Raw genomic sequence first — 25,525 nt, forward strand, 5'->3', positions numbered from 1 at the left:
GGCTGTACCAGAAGATGTGTAAGAGTGAGCCAATTTCTCCACAATGTCTCCAGCATTGCGGGGGGGGGGGGGGGGGAAGCGATTGGGAAGATGCTGTGGAGTCTCTGTGGTGAGAGGTACCATCAAAGTAGTATTTTGTAATTGAGTTCTGCGATTATTGGTGATATTGATGATTTTTTGGTCATTAAAAAGATATTGTGCTATTGCTTTTGTGTAAGAGGTGTGTTTAGTTCCTTTTACCATTTGGCTGTTTAAGATGGTATGGGAGTCAGGGAGGGACCTTTAAAATGTTTGTGGCTCATGGAGATATGTGATTTGCAAAGTGCTGGGGAGGTAGGTAGTAGTTAGAATGGAGTGAGGGATCTCGTAATATAAGGTTTATGGAGGTTAGAAAGAAGTGTGTGACACATTTGGAAATAAGCAAACCACTTGTGTAATGGCGGGCCGAAATTTTGTCTTAAGTCGGCTTTGTTTCTGAATGGTCTATCTTTGAATAGGCGGAAAACTGGCGAGGGTATAGGTCGGTCCAATGAGTGGAGTGTAGGTATTAATTCTGGTTGAATAAATGAGGAATTGTTTAATAGAGGGGTTAAAGGAGAGATAGGGTTGGAAAGATTTCTATAGAGTTTAATGGCTTTATCCCAAAGGGTGGATGCTATATAATAATTGGATTCACATGAAGAAGGTCTATGTTTTCTGTGTATCCAGCACACCTCATCTATGTTAGGCACTGTGAAAAGAGAATCTTCTAGCTGGACCCTTGGTTTAGAGAGTAGGGAGTGGTTCCAGTCTACTACACACGCTAAAATTAGCTGCTCTATAGTAATTGGTTAGGTTGGGGACTCCCAGTCCACCGTCCTCTCTAGTAAGTTACAGAGTTTTCTTAGATACCCTCGGTCTTTGATGGGACCACAGAAAGGTTTCTATTAGTTTTTGTTGTGATATTAAAGGGACACTGAACCCAAATTTTTTATTTCGTAATTAAGATAGAGCATGCAATTTTAAGCACCTTTCTAATGTACCCCTGTTATCAATTTGTCTTCCTTCTCTTGCTATCTTTATTTGAAAAAGAAGGCATCTAAGCTAAGGAGCCAGCCAATTTTTGGTTCAGACACTGGACAGCACTTGTTTATTGGTGGGTTAATTTATCCACCAATCAGCAATAACAACCCAGGTTGTTCACAAAACTGGGCCGGCATCTAAACTTACATTCTTGCTTTTCAAATAAAGACACCAAGAGAATGAAGAAAATTTGCTAATAGGAGTAAATTAGAAAGTTGCTTAAAATTGCATGCTCTATCTAAATCACAAAAGAAAAAAACTTGGGTTTAGTGTCCCTTTAAGTAGTGGGTTGGTAGGTCGAGGGGTAGAACTTAAAATAAGTACAAATATTTTCGGAGTATGGTAATTTTTACAGCATTTGCTCGTCCTAGCCAGGATAGGTGGTTAAGTCTATGCCATGAGTCGAGAAGTTTACGGGTTTTATTTTGAAGAAATACATAATTATGCTCATAAAGATCCATCAGTGAGGGGGTGATATTGATTCCTAGATAGCGTAATGATTTATCTATAGAAAATTGTGTTGTGTCAGATAGGTGACTTCATCTTTGGCAGATTAACGGGAAATAGGACTGATTTATCCATGTTTATGGAGAAGTTTGAAATTATTTTAAAAGCCTCTAATTCTTTTAGTAGAGAAGGTATGGAGATGCGTGGTGAACGTATCTTAAAGATAATATCGTCTGCGTATAAGAGACATTTTTGGTTGATAGGGCCAAATTCTATACCTTCAATATTGGGATTGTTTCTGATATGGGTGGTGAGTGTTTCAACTGTTATCGCAAATAAAAGGGCGAAAGAGGACAGCCCTGGCGAGTGCCGTTTCATATCTGAAATTTGTGAGATAAAGTGTCGTTTGCTCGTACCGATGCCGATGGGTTTGTGTAAAGGGCTTTAATTCTGTTAATTTGTATCAGGGAAAAGCTAACATTTTGACGGGGCCAACCACATAAATTCCCAGTCGACCCTGTGAAAGGCCTTCTCGGCATCCGTAGAGAGCATGATAACTGGGAGTTTGTTGATAGTAGCCGCAAAGAGGGTTTGGAGAACACGCATAGAGTTGTCTTTGGCTTCTCTGCCTGGGATGAAGCTAACCGGATCTGTATGGATTAGGTTTGGTAAAACTTTGTTTAGACGTGTGGCTATTAGTTTGGCGTACAGTTTAACGTTGATGTTTATCAAGGAGATGGGTCTGTAATTTTTTACTTGGTCTGGGGGTTTACCGGGTTTGGGAATTACTGTAATTGATGCTTCTAAGAGGTTTTGTGAGAATGAACACGATTGGTCTATTGATTGGTAGAGTTTAAGGAGATGCGGGCTAATTAGGGGGCAAAGAAGTACTTTGGGGTGAAACCATCGGGACCTGGGGCTTTACCTTACGGTAGATTTTTTATAGCAGCTAGGATTTCTTGTGTATGGAAGGGCTGGTCAATGGTTGAAGAGTCCTCAGCTGATAAGGAGGGGAGCTCAATCTGAGCAAGGTAATCATTGATTAGATGTGTCTTAGTAATGGGATCTTGGGATTGTACGTTATAACGGGAGGTATAATACTTAGTAAAATTGTTGACAATAGATGTACTATCAGTGAGTGATTGACCTGAGGAGGCTGTTATTTTTTTAAGGGATCTGGCCTGTTTTGTTACTTTTCACAAAAAATTTAGCCCGCAATGTGGAGCGTAGGTGTGCGCATTTTGCGAGATATTTGTTCATGTCTTCTCTAGCCTGTTGCAGGTCAGAGTATAGTTGGCTGGAACGGGTTTGATTTTATGGGCTCATTATGCTTGTGTCAGTTTTGTTGTCAGGGTGTTGTAATAGGTTGCTCTCTGTTGGCGCTGTCTTTTAGTATGTTTTATAATTTCGCCCCTAATGAAGCACTTATACGCTTCCCAGAAATTGGTGGCAGACGTGCCAGAGGGTCTATTTAAAGGGACACTCAGGTTAAATTAAATTTTCATGATTCAGATACCGCATGTAATTTTAAACAACTTTCCAATTTACTTCTATTAAAAAAAATGTGCACAGTCTTTTATATTTACAAAATTTGAATCACCAGATCCTATTGAGCATGTGCAAGAATTCACAGACTATACATATATGCATTTGTGATTGGCTGATTGCTATCACATGGTACAAGGGGAGTGGAAATAGACATAACTTTGAAATTTGTTATAAAAAAATCTACTACTCATTTGAAGTTCAGACTAAGTGCTATTGCATTGTCTTGTTATCTTGCATTTGTTGATTATGCAAATCTAATGTGTTGACTGGTCCTTTAATGTAAAGAATTCCTCAGTTTTTTCAGCAATGACAGTTATTATTTGTGGGTCAGAGAAAATGAGGTAATTTAGTTTCCAATTTGGCCGATGTAGAGGTTTCGGGGACCATTGGGAGCAGTTGATTACCGCACTGTGGTCAGACCATGCTGTATGGCTGATTTTGGAGTCTTCGAGAGATGTTAGAGTGGACTGGTCACAGAGGATGTAATCTAGACATGTGTATGTTTGTCGGGGGTGGGAGAAAAAGGTTTAGTCTTTGGTGGTCGTATGGGTGATTCTCCAGGTGTCAAAGAGTGGGAGGGATTGTAATGCTAACCAGTTTGCCTTGATTTGTCTATTGCTCATGTATGACTTCCCTGTAGAGGTGTCTAGGTTTGGATTAAGAGGAAAATTGAGGTCTCCTCCTAGAAAGATTGGGCCCTTAGCTAAGTCTACTATCTGCTTAAGTGTTTTGAGAAAAAAGGAGGGTGTGGGGCGGTTGGGTGCATATAGATTGGCCACTGTGAGAGGCCTGCCGTATAGCAGACCTAATAAAACTAGTATTCTGTTCTCAGGATCCGAATATTTTTGTAGGAGTTCAAATGGGATTCCTTTTTTAAAGGAAATACGCCATTTTTCCTGTTGGGGCCTGAGAAAATGTTCGTCGTAGTGGAATGTTGGAAGTTAGGGATCTTTGGACCTTTCCTGAAAAAGGAGGATATCTATTTGTTTCTTATAGAAGTTGTGAAAGGCTATTGATCGCTTTTATGGGGAGAGAAATCCTTTGACATTCTGTGTGGCTATTTTTAAAGTGTTGGTGGGTGCTGGAATTGTCATGAGGTGATCTTATGAGGTGTACAATAATAAGTTGATAGGAGGGAGTATTGAAGTGGTAGAGTTGGGTGGGATGACCTGAGTAGGTTAAGGTGTGGGTAATCTGTTTCCCAGAGGGGTAGGGAGGGGGGAGATCGGTGAAAGAAAGTTGGTGGCCCTGGAAAGAGGCCTGGGGAAGCGGCAGGGCTTGGTTTTTGTAAAAAGGTTAGTTATAAAAGGATGGGGTATATGTGGGAGGGAGAGAGGAAGAGGGTGTAACTGGGGAGAAAAGAAGTTAGAAAGTTAAAAGGTGTGAGCGGGGCCTAAGCACGGTTTGAGAGAACCCACCACTGGCTAATCTAAACAAAACATTGGAACAAATAAGAACATAATACAAACATAATATTCAAAAAGTCAGTTACATTTGTGATAACAATTACACGGAGTAACAAGTAAAACTTGAACTGATTGACAGTTTTGTAAAGACCGGTGTGCAAACATGAGGAGGACTAGTGTGTACTCACTAGCAAACATTTTTACGTGGTGTGTAAGTGCATAGGGCAACTGAAATTAAAAGTTAAAACAGAGTCTGTAGACTAAGTGTGAAGAAAAGTAGTGGTTTATATTTTAGCAACTCACGTATCCATGTCCATTGGTTATTGGGTCTACAGGCTGTAAAAGAATTATAGAGCAAACCTTGAAGAGTGATTCAGGTGGTCTCTAGGGGAGCCTGAGGTTCGGAAGATTGCTTCTTCTTGGAGAGTTTGTTCACCATCTCCAACCAGGTATTTCTCTTGTAAGGTGTATCCAGTCCACGGATCATCCATTACTTGTGGGATATTCTCCTTCCCAACAGGAAGTTGCAAGAGGATCACCCACAGCAGAGCTGCTATATAGCTCCTCCCCTAACTGCCATATCCAGTCATTCTCTTGCAACTCTCAACATAGCTGGAGGTAGTAAGAGGAAAGTGGTGTAATATAGTTAGTTTTTTCTTCAATCAAAAGTTTATTGTTTTTAAATGGTACCGGAGTTGTACTATTTTATCTCAGGCAGCATTTAGAAGAAGAATCTGCCTGCGTTTTTCTATGATCTTAGCAGAAGTAACTAAGATCCACTGCTGTTCTCACATATGTCTGAGGAGTGAGGTAACTTCAGAGGGAGAATGGCGTGCAGGTTATCCTGCAATAAGGTATGTGCAGTTTAAGTTTTTCTAGAGATGGAATTTGCTAGAAAAAAGCTGCTGATACCGGATTAATGTAAGTTAAGCCTAAATACAGTGATTTAATAGCGACTAGTATCAGGCTTGCTATCAGAAGTATATACTCTGATTAATGTGCAATATAAAACGTTTGCTGGCATGTTTAATCGTTTTTATATATGCTTTGGTGATAAAACTTATTGGGGCCTAGTTTTTTCCACATGGCTGGCTTGATTTTTGCCTGGAAACAGTTTCCTGAGGCTTTCCACTGTTGTAATATGAGTGGGAGGGGCCTATTTTAGCGCTTTTTTGCGCAGTTAAAATTACAGACAGAGACATTCAGCTTCCCTCAGCAGTCCCCTGCATGCTTTAGGACATCTCTGAAGGGCTCAAAAAGCTTCAAAAGTCATATATTGAGGAAGGTAAAGCCACAGTGGAGCTGTGGCAGTTGTTGTGACTGTTTAAAAAACGTTTTTTTTTTCAATTTGTTAATCCGTTTTTTGTATTAAGGGGTTAATCATCCATTTGCAAGTGGGTGCAATGCTCTGCTAACTTGTTACATACACTGTAACAATTTCGTTAGTTTAACTGCCTTTTTTCACTGTTATTTAAAATTTTAGCAAAATTTGTTTCCCTTAAAGGCACAGTAACGTTTTTTATATTGCTTGTTTAACTTGATTTAAAGTGTTTTCCAAGCTTGCTAGTCTCATTGCTAGTCTGTATAAACATGTCTGACATAGAGGAAACTCCTTGTTCATTATGTTTAAAAGCCATGGTGGAACCCCATATGAGAATGTGTACTAAATGTATTGATTTCACTTAAACAATAAAGATCAGCTTTTATATTTAAAACATTTATCACCAGATGATTCTGGCGAGGGGGAAGTTATGCCGACTAACTCTCCCCACGTGTCAGACCCTTTGACTCCCGCTCAAGGGACTCACGCTAAAATGGCGCTAAGTACATCAAAGACGCCCATAGCGATTACTTTGCAGGACATGGCGGCAATCATGGATAATACCCTGTCAGCGGTATTAGCCAGACTGCCTGAATTCAGAGGAAAGCGCGATAGCTCTGGGGTGACGTAGTACAGAGCGCGCAGATGCCTTAAGGCCCATGTCTGATACTGCGTCACAATATGCAGAAGCTGAGGAAGGAGAGCTTCAGTCTGTGGGTGACATTTCTGATTCGGGGAAACCTGATTCAGATATTTCTACTTTTAAATTTAAGCTTGAGAACCTCTGTGTATTGCTTGGGGAGGTGTTAGCTGCTCTGAATGACTGACACAATTGCAGTACCAGAGAAATTGTGTAGACTGGATAAATACTATGCAGTGCCGATGTGTACTGATGTTTTTCCAATACCTAAAAGGTAAAAGGTTTACAGAAATCATTAATAAGGAGTGGGATAGACCCGGTGTGCCGTTTTCCCCCCCTCCTATTTTTAGAAAAATGTTTCCAATAGACGCCACCACACGGGACTTAGGGACCGTCTGCCATAAGGTGGAGGGAGCAGTTTCTACTTTAGCAAAGCGTACCACTATCCCTGTCGAGGACAGTTGTGCTTTTTCAGATCCAATGGATAAAAAATTAGAAGGTTACCTTAAGAAAATGTTTATTCAACAAGGTTTTATCCTGCAGCCCCTTGCATGCATTGCGCCTGTCACTGCTGCTGCGGCGTTCTGGTTTGAGTCTCTGGAAGAGGCCTTTCAGACAGCTACTCCATTGACTGAAATACTTGACAAGCTTAGAACACTTAAGCTAGCTAATTCTTTTGTTTCTGACGCCATTGTTCATTTGACTAAACTAACGGCTAAGAATTCTGGATTCGCAATCCAGGCGCGTAGGGCGCTATGGCTTAAATCTTGGTCAGCTGACGTGACTTCAAAGTCTAAATTACTTAACATTCCCTTCAAGGGGCAGACCCTATTCGGGCCTGGTTTGAAGGAAATTATTGCTGACATTACTGGAGGTAAGGGTCATACCCTTCCTCAAGACAGGGCCAAATCAAAGGCCAAACAGTCTAATTTTCGTGCCTTTCGAAACTTCAAGGCAGGTGCAGCATCAACTTCCTCTGCTACAAGACAAGAGGGAACTTTTGCTCAATCCAAGCCGGGCTGGAAACCTAACCAGTCCTGGAACAAAGGCAAGCAGGCCAGAAAGCCTGCTGCTGCCTCTAAGACAGCATGAAGGAACGGCCCCCTATCCGGTAACGGATCTAGTAGGGGGCAGACTTTCTCTCTTCGCCCAGGCATGGGCAAGAGATGTTCAGGATCCCTGGGCGTTGGAGATCATATCTCAGGGATATCTTCTGGACTTCAAAGCTTCCCCTCCTCAAGGGAGATTTCACCTTTCGAGATTATCTGTAAACCAGATAAAGAAAGAGGCATTCTTACGCTGTGTGCAAGACCTCCTAGTTATGGGAGTGATCCATCCAGTTCCACAGTCGGAACAGGGACAGGGTTTTTATTCAAATCTGTTTGTGGTTCCCAAAAAAGAGGGAACCTTCAGACCCATTTTGGATCTAAAGATCTTAAACAAATTCCTCAGAGTTCCATCGTTCAAAATGGAAACTATTCGGACCATCCTACCTATGATCCAGGAGGGTCAGTACATGACCAAAGTGGATTTGAAGGATGCTTACCTTCACATACCGATTCCAAAGATCATCATTGGTTCCTAAGGTTTGCCTTTCTGGACAGGCATTACCAATTTGTGGCTCTTCCCTTCGGGTTAGCTACAGCTCCAAGAATCTTTACAAAGGTTCTGGGATCGCTTCTGGCGGTCCTAAGACCGCGAGGTATATCAGTGGCCCCTTATCTGGACGACATCCTGATACAGGCGTCAAGCTTTCAGATTGCCAAGTCACATACGGACATAGTTCTGGCATTTCTCAGGTCACATGGGTGGAAGGTGAACGAGGAAAAGAGTTCTCTATCCCCACTCACAAGAGTCACCTTCCTAGGGACTCTGATAGATTCTGTAAAAATGAAGATTTACCTGACAGAATCCAGGTTATCAAAGCTTCTAAAATCTTGCCGTGTTCTTCATTCTATTCCGCGCCCTTCGGTGGCTCAGTGTATGGAAGTAATCGGCTTGATGGTAGCGGCGATGGACATAGTGCCATTTGCGCGCCTACATCTCAGACCGCTGCAACTATGCATCAATTGTAACAACAGATGCCAGCCTTCTAGGTTGGGGTGCAGTCTGGAATTCCCTGAAGGCTCAGGGATCGTGGACTCAGGAGGAGAAACTCCTCCCAATAAATATTCTGGAGTTAAGAGCAATATTCAATGCTCTTCTAGCTTGGCCTCAGTTAGCAACCCTGAGGTTCATCAGATTTCAGTCGGACAATATCACGACTGTGGCTTACATCAACCATCAAGGGGGAACCAGGAGTTCCCTAGCGATGTTAGAAGTCTCCAAGATAATTCGCTGGGCAGAGACTCACTCTTGCCACCTATCTGCAATCCATATCCCAGGTGTAGAGAACTGGGAGGCGGATTTTCTAAATCGTCAGACTTTTCATCCGGGGGAGTGAGAACTCCATCCGGAGGTGTTTGCTCAATTGGTTCATCGTTGGGGCAAACCAGAACTGGATCTCATGGCGTCTCGCCAGAACGCCAAGCTTCCTTGTTACGGATCCAGGTCCAGGGACCCAGAAGCGGCACTGATAGATGCTCTAGCAGCGCCGTGGTTCTTCAACCTGGCTTATGTGTTTCCACCGTTTCCTCTGCTCCTTCGACTGATTGCCAAAATCAAACAGGAGAGAGCATCGGTGATCTTGATAGCGCCTGCGTGGCCACGCAGGACCTGGTATGCAGACCTAGTGGACATGTCATCCTTTCCACCATGGACCCTGCCTCTGAGACAAGACCTTCTACTACAAGGTCCTTTCAATCATCCGAATCTAATTTCTCTGAGACTGACTGCATGGAGATTGAACGCTTGATTTTATCAAAGCGTGGCTTCTCCGAGTCAGTCATTGATACCCTTATACAGGCACGAAAGCCTGTCACCAGGAAAATCTACCATAAGATATGGCGTAAATACCTTTATTGGTGTGAATCCAAGAATTACTCATGGAGTAAGGATAGGATTCCTAGGATATTGTCCTTTCTCCAAGAGGGTTTGGAAAAAGGATTATCAGCTAGTTCTTTAAAGGGACAGATTTCTGCTCTGTCTATTCTTTTGCACAAGCGTCTGGCAGAAGTTCCAGACGTTCAAGCTTTTTGTCAGGCTTTGGTTAGAATTAATCCTGTGTTTAAACCTGTTGCTCCCCCATGGAGCTTAAACTTGGTTCTTAAAGTTCTTCAAGGGGTTTCGTTTGAACCCCTTCATTCCATTGATATCAAACTTTTATCTTGGAAAGTTCTGTTTTTGATGGCTATTTCCTCGGCTCGAAGAGTCTCTGAGTTATCTGCCTTACAATGTGATTCTCCTTATCTCATTTTCCATTCAGATAAAGTAGTTCTGCGTACAAAACCTGGGTTTTTACCTAAGGTAGTTTCTAACAAGAATATCAATCAAGAGATTGTTGTTCCATCATTGTGTCCTAATCCTTCTTCAAAAAAGGAACGCCTTTTACATAATCTGGACGTGGTCCGTGCTTTAAAGTTTTACTTACAAGCTACTAAAGATTTTCGCCAAACATCTACACTGTTTGTTGTTTACTCTGGACAGAGGAGAGGTCAAAAAGCTTCAGCAACCTCTTTCTTTTTGGCTTCGGAGCGTAATACGCTTAGCCTATGAGACTGCTGGACAGCAGCCCCCTGAAAGGATTACAGCTCATTCTACTAGAGCTGTGGCTTCCACCTGGGCCTTTAAAAATGAGGCTTCTGTTGAACAGATTTGCAAGGCGGCGACTTGGTCTTCGCTTCATACCTTTTCAAAATTTTACAAATTTGATACTTTTGCTTCTTCGGGGGCTATTTTTGGGAGAAAGGTTCTACAGGCAGTGGTTGCTTCCATTTAAGCCTGCCTTTTCCCTCCCTTCATCCGTGTACTTTAGCTTTGGTATTGGTATCCCACAAGTAATGGATGATCCGTGGACTGGATACACCTTACAAGAGAAAACATAATTTATGCTTACCTGATATATTTATTTCTCTTGTGGTGTATCCAGTCCACGGCCCGCCCTGTCTTTTTAAGGCAGGTCTAAATTTTAATTTAAACTACAGTCACCACTGCACCCTATGGTTTCTCCTTTCTTGGCTTGTTTCGGTCGAATGACTGGATATGGCAGTTAGGGGAGGAGCTATATAGCAGCTCTGCTGTGGGTGATCCTCTTGCAACTTCCTGTTGGGAAGGAGAATATCCCACAAGTAATGGATGATCCGTGGACTGGATACACCACAAGAGAAATAAATTTATCAGGTAAGCATAAATTATGTTTTCTTTGAGGTTTGGGAAAGCTTGTTTTGGTCGACTTGGGAGAAGCAGGAGTATTCGTAGATGTGTCAAGAGGAGGGATTCCCAGAAGTTCGCAAAAGGAGGCTGTGTCTTGTGGGTCTTTACACTCCAGTGTTTTCCCATTTCTGAAAACTTGGAGTGATACTGGAAACCCCCATCTTCACATCCTGAGGTGTGAAGTTATGGAGTTAAAGTCTCTACGTTTCTGCAGAGTCCTGACAGAAAGATCTTGGAAGATTTGGATCAGTAGTCCTAGGTAGGTGAAATTGTGTTGCTGTCTAGCTGAGTTAAGAATTTTCTCTCTGTCTCTAAAACTTTGGAAGCAGATTACGATATCTTTGGGCGGTTTATTCTCACCAGGTTTAGAGCGTAGAGTGCGATGGGCCCGTTCAATAGGGATCTCTGATATTACTACTGAGTTAGCTATGGCCAAAGACTGGAATATTGTTTTGGAGGCATCTCCAGTGACTGTTTCGGGCACTCCTCTAATACAGAGGTTGTTGCGCCTCGTGCGATTTTCTATATCGTCTGTTTTGGATTCAAGTTCTGAGATCGTGGTTTGTTGGTGCTGTATTTGTTGCGCCATGTCGGTCATGTCCTTGACAAGTTCTTCCCTATCATCTTCCAGGTTTTCGACTCTGAAGCCCAATTAGTTAATTTCTCGTTTTAGGTCTGCACAATCTTCGCGTATACAAGATTTACCCAGTGAGATAAGGCCTTCCATAGCTTTTAGTGTGACAGGGCCATCTGTTGGTGGTGATATAGAGATCTGCGGAGGGCAGTAGCTGTATATTATCATTACAGTCAGTCAAAGAGTCATCCTTGCCTTCTATTGCGGGTGTATCTGTGGTCTTTTTCCTGTTGAATTGTTTAAAGAAGGTGTTAGTGGAGCTTAACCCTGCAGAAGTAGCTTTTGGGTGTTTGTCCACTTAAGATGTTCTGCGTTGTGCCATAGCTGTTCTCCTGCAGTTGTCTGCATGTGAAATGTTAACTGGGGGATGATGAATGATGAGTGGGTTATTCAACTGGCGAGATGAAGAAGGGGGTCTTGTGGTAGGTGAACTGCGCATTCAGTGAAGAGCAGGGAACCATTCTCTAAAATATTAGTTAAAGAGGTGCTTTCTCGGTCACACAGTTAGGGAGTGTTCTGTTCACACTGTCCACGCTGCAGCAGTGGATAAAATATATATCTTGTTGTTTTTTTTATCTCTGCTGATCGGTGATATCTCTGAATGCACAAATCATTCAAGTGTATAGTGAGATAGGACTCTGGAGCATTCAGGGTTAAGATGGAGCCTCAGGTCATTGCTTTCATTAAAGATGTGTTGGAATCCCCTAGCCCAGTGCTTTCCAAACTGTGTCGTGACACAGTGTGTCGGCGGCAGTGTGTAGGTGTGTCCCTGCTTCAGCACAAATTTTTTTTAATTTAAAATTCTTTTTAAAAAAAATTCTGCCTGCTGCTACGCATATCACGTGGTCGATACTTGATTGATACCTAGTGGGTCACAGATCATCGTACCCTATTGGCGCAGCTTAGCAGGAACTGAAACTATTCTCATTGGCGGCACATTGGCTCATGACTGCACGTGTAGTCTCCTCAATCAGCTTGTGACTGCACGTGTAGTCAGTGAGTGGTACAGCAGTGTGAATTGCTTGTGCAGCGGCGGTTCTCTCCTATTCCGTGCAAAGAGCTTCAGAGAGGTGCAGCCATCACAGACGCCTGCACGCTCCGCTCCCCTACAAAGTTGTTTTTTTTAATGGATACATAGGGAAATTTGAGTCACCCTAACAAACAAAGCAGTGAAAGGGACATGTTGAAAAGAGTTCTCATGTTACTCTTTTGTTGAAGAGATACCTAGGTAGGTAGTGTGCACATGCCTTGCATGCCATCCATCATGCTCTTGCAAATGAATAACTTGCATAACTGCTATCATATAGTGCTGCAAACATGTACTCACTCCGGGGAGCTTACCTCCCTGTTTTTCAACAAAGGATGCCAAGAAAATTAAGAAAATTTGATAATAGAAGTAAAATCGGAAAGTTGCTTAAATTAAAGGGATAATAAACCCCAAAATGTTCTTTTATGATTCAGATAGAACATTTTTAACTTTCCAATGTAATTCTATTATCAAATTTTCTTCATTCTCTTGTTATCCATTGCTGAAGGGACAGCATTGCACTACTGACAGGAAGCTGAAAATATCTTTTTAGCCAATCACAAGAGACAAAAGTGTGCCGGCACCAATTAGCAGCAGCTCCCACTAGTGTATGATATGTGCGTATTTATTTTTTAACAAGGGATACTAAGAGAACGAAGCAGATTTGAAAATAGAAGTGAATATAAAAGTGTCTTAAAATGAGATGCTCTATCTGAATCATGCAAGTTTAATTTTGACTTTCCTATCCCTTTAATTGTTTGATATATGATAAAAAATAGTTTAGGTTTTATGACCCTTTAAAATTGGACTATATTAAAGGGACAGGACAACCCCAAATTTTGGATGTTTTGGATAGAACATACAATTTTAAACAACTTCCATTAACAAATTTGCTTTGTTCTCTTGTTATCCTTTGCTGAAGGAACAGCATTGCACTACTGGCAGCAAGATGAACACATCTAGTCAGCCAATCACAAAAGACAAAAATGTGTGCAGGCACCACTCAGCAGCTAGCTCCCACTAGTGTAGGATATGTGCGCATTCATTTTCAACAAGGGATACCAAGAGAACAAAGCACATTTGAAAATAGTGAATTTAAATATGTCTTAAAATGACATGCTCTATCTGAATCATGCAAGTAAAATTTTGACTTTCCTATCCCTCTATTTTTTTAAATATATATGTGTTTGACAAAAAATTATTCTTTGATAAGCTAAATGTGAAAAGCATAGACAAGCGCATCCATAGTTGCCAACATTTAAAAAAAAAATTCCAGGGACACTTTGCAGCAGAGCAAGCAAGCGGATTACTGAAGTATTGACGACCTACAACTTTTTCCGTCCACTCAGTTCTGCAATCAAAACTCACCCATTTGAAAGTAATAGTATCATTTAGACTTATCCATAGTTTATTATACAGATTACAGCACCAAGCTCTTATACCTACCCAGTCTCTGGAACACATTCTGGGCATATGGTTATTTTTATAACACAGCATTAAAATTAGAAAGACAAATAATATGTGAACCTATTCAATAATAATAATATTCCATTAGGAATTAATTATATTTAAATAATACACTATATCTATTTATCATCTATCTGTATATATGTATGTGTGTATATATATATATATATATATATATATATATATATATATATATATACACAAACAACAAATGTTGTGCAAAAGTGATTTTCAGGGACATTTCCAGGGACAAAAAAAATCCAGGGACATACAACAAAATCCAGGGACTGTCCCTGGAAATCAGGGACTGTTGGCAACTATGCGCATCAATATTAGATAAAGCCAGGGTAACGTGGAGATGGGTAAGGCAAGGCGTGGGCTGTCAACTGGTGTATTTGAGAACTGTGAAAGCAATATAGTTTTTTGTAACAACAATATATTGACAGTGAAGTTATTATACTTCAGACAAAAATAAAGTAAAATAAAACACAGAAGGAATTCATTCTTACTTTAGCTGAGTTTCCTTGGGACAAAATTCCAGTCTATCAAAGTCTATGAAACAAGATTGAGAAAATTAAGCCAAGGCTCATAAGAATAAGATAGTGTAACTAATGCAAGTTATCTGGAAAGATTTTATTCCATCTTCCCACAGCCCTTTGTTTGACAAAAAAAAAATGTATCAGCTTTTTGTTGTACCAATTACACCAGACACATAGGGCTCGATGATCTAAAATAATCAAGAAAAATAAAGCGAAAGATCCGATAAAAATATTGATACATATGAAGCCCCCCCAAATCTAAATTAATCCTCCAGCAATGCAAGATGTATCACAAGATTCTAGAAAGGCAGATTTTGCTATACTTTCTAAGGGGCGATCCCTGCATTTCTGGATGCAAAGGAGAGGCAAGCCCAGTGCAATATAGCACTGAATGACATGAAAGTTTTGTTACATTTACACTTTATGCTTTGTATTTTAATACTTTAGACTTCAGATTGGGTTCTTTGCACTTTCTATTTTGTATTTTAATGTCTATAGATTCTATATACAGCAGTGCATTTAGGATTGTGATTTTACAAATTCTGATTATGTTTTGAAAGTTTCTGCCTAACTAGCAAATTAGGATCATACTTTGTATATTTCTGTGTATATTTTACAAATTACATTACACTGTATTTGTTCTAAAAGAAATAAAACTGATAGTTTCAGAAAGTAGGAGGGACAGGGGAGTTTTCATTATATGCTCTAAGCATTTTATACAAGCATGTTTTACAGATTTATCTCACCAGCTGTATACAGGTAATGACTGCTCAAAATTCACAATACACCTATTTAACAGGCGGCAAAGTAATGTGTACTAAACTAGAAGAAAATTCAAGTTAAATTTATAACATTTCAGTTTAATCTGTATTTGCTGCCAACTGAGACGTTATATCAGTTTCAGGTGCTGTTAAGTTCATTCTACCCTATAGAGGGCATCTCTCATCTCTCTTGGACTTCCAAGTTCCACCATTTTTTTTCCAGAATTTAGTGAGTTCAGCCCCTGTCTACACTAAAATGTCTCTCCAAGCTGGAGAATCTTTGATCATCGGTCCTCTAGTGATATCCTTTTGTGGACCTCTAATCCAAAATGTACAGATAAACAAAAGGAATATGGAATGTTTTTCATTCAAAAGTGCTGTGAAAAGAGGTACCAATTTTTAATGGAACTGCTTGTACACATCTGTATCCCAGAGAGCTTCGTTACTTTCTATAGAAGGCATCTCTCATTGCAAGAACACCTAAGCCCCAAGATGACAGCACCCAGTATAAAAATATGGAGCGTGACCAGTCAGCACAAGGGGTTAAAATAAAATAAAAAAAAAACTACTTTAAAGACAACTGCAGGTACAAGAGGAGGCATTTAGCATGGTTAGTAGTAACCTTACTACTGTAGATATACCAAACGATTATTGGTCCCTTTATGAATTATGTGTTCAATGGCTTTCATTTATTTGCAGTAATTCATACGCATCCACTGAGGGTTAAGAGACAAAACATTTTGGTTCCTAGCAAAGCATTCTTACCCAAGCCACATTCCCCAACAGCTACAACCTTTCCTTTGTTATTCTCCAGTAGATTCTTGAGTTCGGCGAGATATTGGTCAGGATCACCCTGTTCAAATTCTCCACATCTTGTGGGGTGGCAGCCAACTGTGCTGTACAACCGGTCTGACAAAGAATTGCAGGGTTACTAACACAGCAGCGCTAAACAATGTGAAATAGTAACAGACTGCTTTTTTTTATATAACTCCAATAGGTGGATTAGGTAAAATAGTACAGCTCATGGACTTTATTGGAATAAAAAGAGGTTTTAAAAAAAATGAGTAGCAGTTTTAAACAAAAAACTCACAATTCAAAATATGCTTTTCAAATGTGAATATTTCAACAGTAATGATAACAACAAAACAACAACACCAGAACAAGACTGCCACAAAGCTATATCATGCTACATTTCTACCAGTCTTTTGCCACCCATAAAACCTCCCACTCACACAGAACAAAATGCATGTATTATAGTTAACTACATTCATAAGTAGCAACTTATATGATGAGGACAATGGTGACATTCACCAAGATTATAAGTTTTGCGCTATACCGGGTGCGTAAATAAAGCAAAACAATTAGCGTTATCGCACTTTCCATAGTGCTGCCATTACAAGTTAAGCCAAAACCCAAAGCTTGACTTTACGTGCTCGTGCACGCTTTCCCCCATAGACATCAATGGAGAGAGAGTGTTAGAAAAAAAACTAACACCTGTGATCGCGGAATGTCGATCGCCGTAACGCAACCCCATTGATGTCTATGGGCAAAAAGTTATGTTAAAACCTAACACCCTAACATAAACCCCTAGTCTAAATACCCCAATCCACCGCTCCCCGACCATGCTGACACTAAATAAAATGATTAACCCCTAATCCGCTGCCCCCGACATCGCTACTACTAAAATAAACCTATTAACCCCTAAACCGCCGGCCACCTACATCGCAACTATTAAACTAAACCTATTAACACCTAAACCGCTGGCCCTTCACATTGCAACACACTAAATTAAACTATTAACCCCTAAACCTAATACCCCCCTAATTTTAAATTAAATTTACAATATAACTATCTTTAAATAAATAAAAACTTACCTGTGAAATAGAAAAACCAAACAAGTTTATACTATAAAAGTAATCTAACATAACTATTTTAAAACAATAAAATTAACAGAAAAAAAACAAAAACTAAATTATAAATTAAAAAAACCCTACGAAAAACATTAAACAAATTGCATTACAAAAAACCCTCTAAAATTGCGAAAAATAAACTCTATGATTACAAAAAATAATAAATGAAATTATCCAAAATAATAAAAAATTACACCTAATCTAATAGCCCTATAAAAACAAAAAAGCCCCCCAAAATAAAAACACCCCCTAACCTAAGTCTAAAAAAAAACCTAAGCAACCCATTGCCCCTAAAGGGGCATTTGTATGGGCATTCAGCTCTTTTACTGCCCATCCCTAATCTAAAAAAAAAAAAAAAAACACCCAAAAAAATAACAAAAAAAATAACACTAACCCCAGAAAATCTGGTCACAGTTCCTGAAGTCTGGACATTCATTTTCATCCAGGCGGCGATATCTTCATCCATCACTGGGGGCATTTCCTATCTTTATCCCAGTGGAGCGGAGGCGCGGAGCATCGTCGCCACTGGCGTGGACATCAATCATAGAGGATCCTCTTCATACGATCACCGCCGTACACTGAAGCTTGAATGCAAGGTACCTTGCATTTCTATTGGCTGACATTTTCAAATCAGCCAATAGGATGAAAGCTACTGAAATCCTATTGGGTACCTTGCATTCAAGCTTCAGTGTATGGCGGTGATCGTATGAAGAGGATCCTCCACGCTCTATGTCTGCGCCGGCGACGATGCTCCGCGGTTCCACAGCTCCGCGCCATGGGGATGAAGATAGGAGATGCCCCGGCGATGCATAAACATGTCGCCGCCTGGATGAAGAGTTCTCGTCGCCTGGATGATGATGGATGTCCGGACTTCAGGAACTGTGAGTAGATCTGGGGTTGGTGTTAGTTTTTTGGGGGTGTTTTTTTTTTTTTAGATTAGGGATGGGCAGTAAAAGAGCTGAATGCCCTTTAAAGGACAATGCCCATACAAATGCTTAGGTTTATTTAAGATGTAGGTTTTTTTATTTGGGGGGGGGGGGGTTACTGTTAGGGGACTTTTAAATTTTAGGTAAAAGAGCTGTTAAACTTAGAGCAATGCCCTACAAAAGGCACTTTTAAGGGCTATTGGTAGTTATTGGTATTGGTTATTGGTATTGGTATTGTTAGGTTAGGGGGTGTTTTTATTTTGGGGGGCTTTTTTTGTTTTTATAGGGCTATTAGGTGTAATTGTTATTATTTTGGATAATTTCATTTTTTTTTGTAATCGTATAGTTTTTTTATTTTATGGGTGTTAGTGCACTTTGTAACATTTTAATTGAGTTTTGTGAAACATTTTTGTTTTGCAAAATCCATAACTGCTGGTCTCAGAGCGGTATAAGCTATAACGCTAGCATTTTAGCCGGACCACACAACCTGTAATACAGTGTTATGGAAATCCCGCATTAAAACGTCTTTTTTTGAGTGCGGAATAGATTGTTGCGTTACAGGCTAAAATGCTTGCTTGTATATAGCTATACCACCGCGACTTGTAATATGGGAGACCAGCCACTCCACGCGCAATGGCCAATTTTTCAGCGGTATAGCCGTACCGCACCATACCGCAAAACTTGTAATTTAGGCGATTGTGACCTATAACAAAACCCCTCATGTCTTTTTATCAAGAAATAAACTGGTAATGGTATCGAACCAAAAAGCCACTGTAGTTTGTCAAATTGTTATGGGTGGAAATGGCCTAAACTGTTAAAGGGATATGAAACCCCAAAATGTTCTTTAATGATTCTCTTGGTTGAAGAAATAGCAATGTATTACTGGGAGCTAGGTGAGCAAATCTGGTGAGCCGAAGACAAGAGGCATATATGCGCAGACACTAATCAGCAGCTTGCTCCTAGTAGTGCATTGCTGCTCCTGAGCCTACTTACGTATTCTTTTAAACAAAGAATACCAAGAGATGGAGGCCAATTAGGTAACAGAAGTAAATTGGAAACTTGTTTAAAACTGTAAATTCTATCTGAATGATAGAAAACCATATGGAAAATGTACTCCAGGACACCAGAGGAGATTCAGTTGTTGTTCTTACAATAGGAGGTAGAGCGGTTCTGTAGGAAACATAATATTGTCTCAGCTATAGTCTATCCTGTGATACCGGAAAAAATGTATCATCACTGAAAGAGAAGGCACGAGAATACAAAAAATTACCCTGGTAAAGCCAATACAGGCAGGGTTGTTTCAAGTCCAACTGACTAGTGATTATGAGGTAAAATAGTTTCACAGTCAGAGCTCAAGTACTAGCAAGTAAACACAATACGCTATATTAGGGCTGCAACTAACAATTATTTTCATAATCGATTAATCGGCCGATTATTTTTTCGATTAATCGACTAATCGGATAAAAAATAAATTAATACATTTTTCCTATATTTTAAATAAAATCTACATACTGAGTGTTATAAATATAAACTTTCGATTAAAACAATTGTTGGTCCAATTTTCTAAGCAGCAGAACACAGTTTTATAATTAAGCAAAACAAAACCACAAACTGTTTGAAAAGAGGTAGAACTAGACAGAGGTAAACTATCACTGTTTATAACATTCTATTCACTCTTTCAGAAACTTTGCATTTAAATGCAAAAATGTCACCATGTCCACATGCTCCTGGCTGAGGCTGGCTCTCTTTTTGCAAGCTATTTTGCCTGCAGCAGAGAAAAGGCGCTCAGATGGGGTTGAGGTGCCTGAGATGCATAAGTAGGGTTTTGCCAATTTCCCCAAGGTGGGCTATTTATCTTTGTTAGTTCTCCACCAATGCAAGGGGCCTCTCAACAAAGTAAGCCTGGACTTCATTTTAACATAAAAATATCAATAACCATCTATAAGGTTAGTGGGAAAAAATATCTAGTCCACTCTTAAAATAACAGATATATACTTTCAGTGGTTGAATTTGGCACATTTATCTATAGAGTACATATATCAGCAACAGCAAGCGATCCACTAAAAATGGTCTAAACAGGTAATAGTGACATCAATTCGTATAACAAATGCCATCAATCTAGGGCTAGGTGTAAATAACAAGCTTGGCAATATATCATGCAAAGCATAGTCCCAAATCACCTGATTTTATATAAACAATCCAAATGATGACTCCTATTTTATTTCTGAGTTGCACATAAGCCAGGAGTAGTTGTAAACTTAAAAAGAAACTTATACTGTCCTAAAAAAGTGAAAAGTAAAATGTCTGTAGACGTCCTTTAGGCTAAGGGCATAACCATAAAATTTGAGTAAAGCAGCTGGTGCTGTGCACAGACCAACTAATCGATTATGAGATTCGTTGACAACTATTTTCATAATCGATTATTATCGATTATGCCGATTAGTTGTTGCAGCTATACGCTATATGCACACCAAGGTCGTGTGTAGCTTTAATGAAACATTCTTTTACAGGATACAAAAAAAAATAGCCATAACGTTTGTACACAATTGCCTCAGATATCAAAAATAATTAGGGTACATTGGCGACAGAACAAACACACCACAATCGTTAAACAGTGAAATAAGCTCCAAATCTCGCTTTGTCTCAGAGACTGGCAAAGGGTATCAATATATGAATAATTAAAGGAATTTTAAACTTGATAATTCAACAACGCATACAATGTTTAATTATTGTAAGTGAAACATTATTGCAATATTTATATATAATTATTTATTTTGCAGCCTTTTGCTCTAATACACATATAAAAAATGTGCTTGTTTGACTTTCACCCAGAGAGGCTTGGATTAATACTTTTGAGCAGTTTATGTGAGTTTTTGTTTACTTTTCCTTTCCTAAACTTCTATGGTGTCAAATGCTTTTAAAAGGTAGATTATCAGTTTTGCATCAGCAGTCATGATAGGAAAACATTATTTGCAATAGTAACTAAGTTGAATAAGTGGAATACAAGAGGGTAGGCTACCCAGTCTGCACATGTGCTAGCAGAGTTTGTGCTTATATCTGAATATTAGTTTATGATTGGATAGCAGGGGCTCTTTCTTTCATGTAATTAGCAAGAGTCAATGAGCTAGTGACGTATGGGATATACATTCCTACCAGGAGGGGCAAAGTTTCCCAAACCTCAAAATGCCTATAAATACACCCCTCACCACACCCACAAATCAGTTTTACAAACTTTGCCTCCTATGGAGGTGGTGAAGTAAGTTTGTGCTAGATTCTACGTTGATATGCGCTCCGCAGCAGGTTGGAGCCCGGTTTTCCTCTCAGCGTGCAGTGAATGTCAGAGGGATGTGAGGAGAGTATTGCCTATTTGAATTCAATGATCTCCTTCTACGGGGTCTATTTCATAGGTTCTCTGTTATCGGTCGTAGAGATTCATCTCTTACCTCCCTTTTCAGATCGACGATATACTCTTATATATACCATTACCTCTACTGATTCTCGTTTCAGTACTGGTTTGGCTTTCTACTACATGTAGATGAGTGTCCTGGGGTAAGTAAGTCTTATTTTCTGTGACACTCTAAGCTATGGTTGGGCACTTTTATATAAAGTTCTAAATATATGTGTTCAAACATTTATTTGCCTTGACTCAGGATGTTCAACGTTCCTTATTTCAGACAGTCAGTTTCATATTTGGGATAATGCATATGAATAAATCAATTTTTTTCTTACCTTAAATTTTGACTTTTTCCCTGTGGGCTGTTAGGCTCGCGGGGGCTGAAGATGCTTCATTTTATTGCGTCATTCTTGGCGCTGACTTTTTTGGCGCAAATTTTTTTTTCTGTTTCCGGCGTCATACGTGTCGCCGGAAGTTGCGTCATTTTTGATGTTTTTTTGCGCCAAAAGTGTCGGCGTTCCGGATGTGGTGTCATTTTTGGCGCCAAAAGCATTTAGGCGCCAAATAATGTGGGCGTCTTTTTTGGCGCTAAAAAATATGGGCGTCACTATTGTCTCCACATTATTTAAGTCTCATTATTTATTGCTTCTGGTTGCTAGAAGCTTGTTCACTGGCATTTTTTCCCATTCCTGAAACTGTCATTTAAGGAATTTGATCAATTTTGCTTTATATGTTGTTTTTTCTATTACATATTGCAAGATGTCCCAGATTGACTCTGAGTCAGAAGATACTACTGGAAAATCGCTGCTTGGTGCTGGATCTACCAAAGTTAAGTGTATCTGCTGTAAACTTGTGGTATCTGTTCCTCCAGCTGTTGTTTGTAGTGAATGTCATGACAAACTTGTTAATGCAGATAATATTTCCTTTAGTAATGTTACATTACCTGTTGCTGTTCCATCAACATCTAATACTAGTGTTCCTGTTAACATAAGAGATTTTGTGTCTAAATCCATTAAGAAGGCTATGTCTGTTATTCCTCCTTCTAGTAAACGTAAAAGGTCTTTTAAAACTTCTCATTTTTCAGATGAATTTTTAAATGAACATCATCATTCTGATTCTGATAATGATTCTTCTGGTTCAGAGGATTCTGTTTCAGAGGTTGATGCTGATAAATCTTCATATTTATTCAAAATGGAATTTATTCGTTCTTTACTTAAATAAGTCTTAATTGCTTTAGAAATAGAGGATTCTGGTCCTCTTGATACTAAAACTAAACGTTTAAATAAGGTTTTTAAATCTCCTGTAGTTATTCCAGAAGTTTTTCCTGTCTCTGATGCTATTTCTGAAGTAATCTCCAGGGAATGGAATAATTTGGGTAATTCATTTACTCCTTCTAAACGTTTTAAGCAATTATATCCTGTGCCATCTGACAGATTAGAGATTTGGGACAAAATCCCTAAGGTTGATGGGGCTGTCTCTACTCTTGCTAAACGTACTACTATTCCTACGGCAGATAGTACTTCCTTTAAGGATCCTTTAGATAGGAAGATTGAATCCTTTCTAAGAAAAGCTTACTTATGTTCAGGTAATCTTCTTAGACCTGCTATATCTTTAGCGGATGTTGCTGCAGCTTCAACTTTTTGGTTAGAAGCTTTAGCGCAACAAGTAACAGATCATAATTCTCTTAGCATTGTTAATCTTCTTCAACATGCTAATAACTTTATTTGTGATGCCATCTTTGATATCATTAGAATTGATGTCAGGTATATGTCTCTAGCTATTTTAGCTAGAAGAGCTTTATGGCTTAAAACTTGGAATGCTGATTTGTCTTCTAAGTCAACTTTGCTTTCCCTTTCTTTCCAGGGTAATACATTATTTGGTTCTCAGTTGGATTCTATTATCTCAACTGTTACTGGAGGGAAAGGAACTTTTTTACCACAGGATACAAAATCTAAAGGTAAATTTAGATCTAATAATCGTTTTCGTTCCTTTCGTCACAATAAGGAACAAAAGCCTGATCCTTCATTCACAGGAGCGGTATCAGTTTGGAAACCATCTCCAGTCTGGAATAAATCCAAGCCTTTTAGAAAACCAAAGCCAGCTCCCAAGTCCACATGAAGGTGCGGCCCTCATTCCAGCCCAGCTGGTAGGGGGCAGATTACGATTTTTCAAAGAAATTTGGATCAATTCAAGTCACAATCTTTGGATTCAGAACATTGTTTCAGAAGGGTACAGAATTGGCTTCAAGATAAGGCCTCCTGCAAAGAGATTTTTTCTTTCCCGTGTCCCAGTAAATCCAGCGAAGGCTCAAGCATTTCTGAAATGTGTTTCAGATCTAGAGTTGGCTGGAGTAATTATACCAGTTCCAGTTCTGGAACAGGGGCTGGGGTTTTATTCAAATCTCTTCATTGTACCAAAGAAGGAGAATTCCTTCAGACCAGTTCTGGATCTAAAAATATTGAATCGTTATGTAAGGATACCAACATTCAAAATGGTAACTATAAGGACTATCCTGCCTTTTGTTCAGCAAGGGCATTATATGTCCACAATAGATTTACAGGATGCATATCTGCATATTCCGATTCATCCAGATCACTATCAGTTTCTGAGATTCTCTTTCCTAGACAAGCATTACCAGTTTGTGGCTCTGCCGTTTGGCCTAGCAACAGCTCCAAGAATTTTAACAAAGGTTCTCGGTGCCCTTCTGTCTGTAATCAGAGAACAGGGTATTGTGGTATTTCCTTATTTGGACGATATCTTGGTACTTGCTCAGTCTTCACATTTAGCAGAATCTCATACGAATCGACTTGTGTTGTTTCTTCGAGATCATGGTTGGAGGATCAATTTACCGAAAAGTTCATTGATTCCTCAGACAAGGGTAACCTTTTTAGGTTTCCAGATAGATTCAGTGTCCATGACTCTGTCTCTGACAGACAAGAGACGTCTAAAATTGATCTCAGCCTGTCGAATCCTTCAGTCTCAATCATTCCCTTCGGTAGCCTTATGCATGGAAATTCTAGGTCTTATGACTGCTGCATCGGACGCGATCCCCTTTGCTCGTTTTCACATGCGACCTCTTCAGCTCTGTATGCTGAATCAGTGGTGCAGGGATTACACAAAGATATCTCAATTAATATCTTTAAAACCGATTGTACGACACTCTCTTATGTGGTGGACAGATCACCATCGTTTAGTTCAGGGGGCTTCTTTTGTTCTTCCGACCTGGACTGTAATTTCAACAGATGCAAGTCTGACAGGTTGGGGAGCTGTTTGGGGGTCTCTGACAGCACAAGGGGTTTGGGAATCTCAGGAGGTGAGATTACCAATAAATATTTTGGAACTCCGTGCAATTTTCAGAGCTCTTCAGTCATGGCTTCTTCTAAAGAGAGAATCGTTCATTTGTTTTCAGACAGACAATGTCACAACTGTGGCATATATCAATCATCAAGGAGGGACTCACAGTCCTCTGGCTATGAAAGAAGTATCTCGAATACTGGTATGGGCGGAATCCAGCTCCTGTCTAATTTCTGCGTTTCATATCCCAGGTATATACAATAGGGAAGAGGATTATCTCAGTCGCCAAACGTTACATCCGGGCGAATGGTCTCTTCACCCAGAGGTATTTCTTCAGATTGTTCAAAATGTGGGGACTTCCAGAAATAGATCTGATGGCTTCTCATCTAAACAAGAAACTTCCCAGGTATCTGTCCAGATCCAGGGATCCTCAGGCGGAAGCAGTGGATGCGTTGTCACTTCCTTGGAAGTATCATCCTGCCTATATCTTTCCGCCTCTAGTTTTTCTTCCAAGAGTAATCTCCAAGATTCTGAAGGAAAGCTCGTTTGTTCTGCTGGTGGCTCCAGCATGGCTTCACAGGTTTTGGTATGCGGATCTTGTCCGGATGGCCTCTTGCCAACCGTGGACTCTTCCGTTAAGACCAGACCTTCTGTCACAAGGTCCTTTTTTCCATCAGGATCTCAAATCCTTAAATTTGAAGGTATGGAGATTGAACGCTTGATTCTTAGTCAAAGAGGTTTCTCTGACTCTGTGATTAATACTATGTTACAGGCTCGTAAATCTGTATCTAGGAAGATATATTATAGAGTCTGGAAGACTTACATTTCTTGGTGTCTT

The 25,525-nt window shown here is 39.8% G+C and overlaps 1 protein-coding gene across 2 annotated transcripts in view; it reads right to left on the reverse strand.

Annotated features, from left to right (window-relative positions):
• The window catches only part of TATDN1 (TatD DNase domain containing 1), a 106,314-nt gene that overhangs the window by 67,380 nt on the left and 13,409 nt on the right, over positions 1 to 25,525 (reverse strand). The window contains exons 5-6 of one of the 2 annotated variants that reach the window (XM_053715341.1): positions 15,929 to 16,072; positions 14,373 to 14,415 (exon numbers count right to left, since the gene is read on the reverse strand). The exons of the other annotated variant lie outside the window; for it this stretch is intronic. Of the exons in view, the coding sequence (XP_053571316.1) occupies positions 14,373 to 14,415; positions 15,929 to 16,072 (187 nt within the window). The remainder of the gene's footprint in view (positions 1 to 14,372; positions 14,416 to 15,928; positions 16,073 to 25,525) is intronic. 2 annotated transcript variants of the gene reach the window in all.

The sequence above is a fragment of the Bombina bombina genome, chromosome 5 (assembly GCF_027579735.1).
Source record: "Bombina bombina isolate aBomBom1 chromosome 5, aBomBom1.pri, whole genome shotgun sequence".
NCBI lineage: Eukaryota > Metazoa > Chordata > Amphibia > Anura > Bombinatoridae > Bombina > Bombina bombina.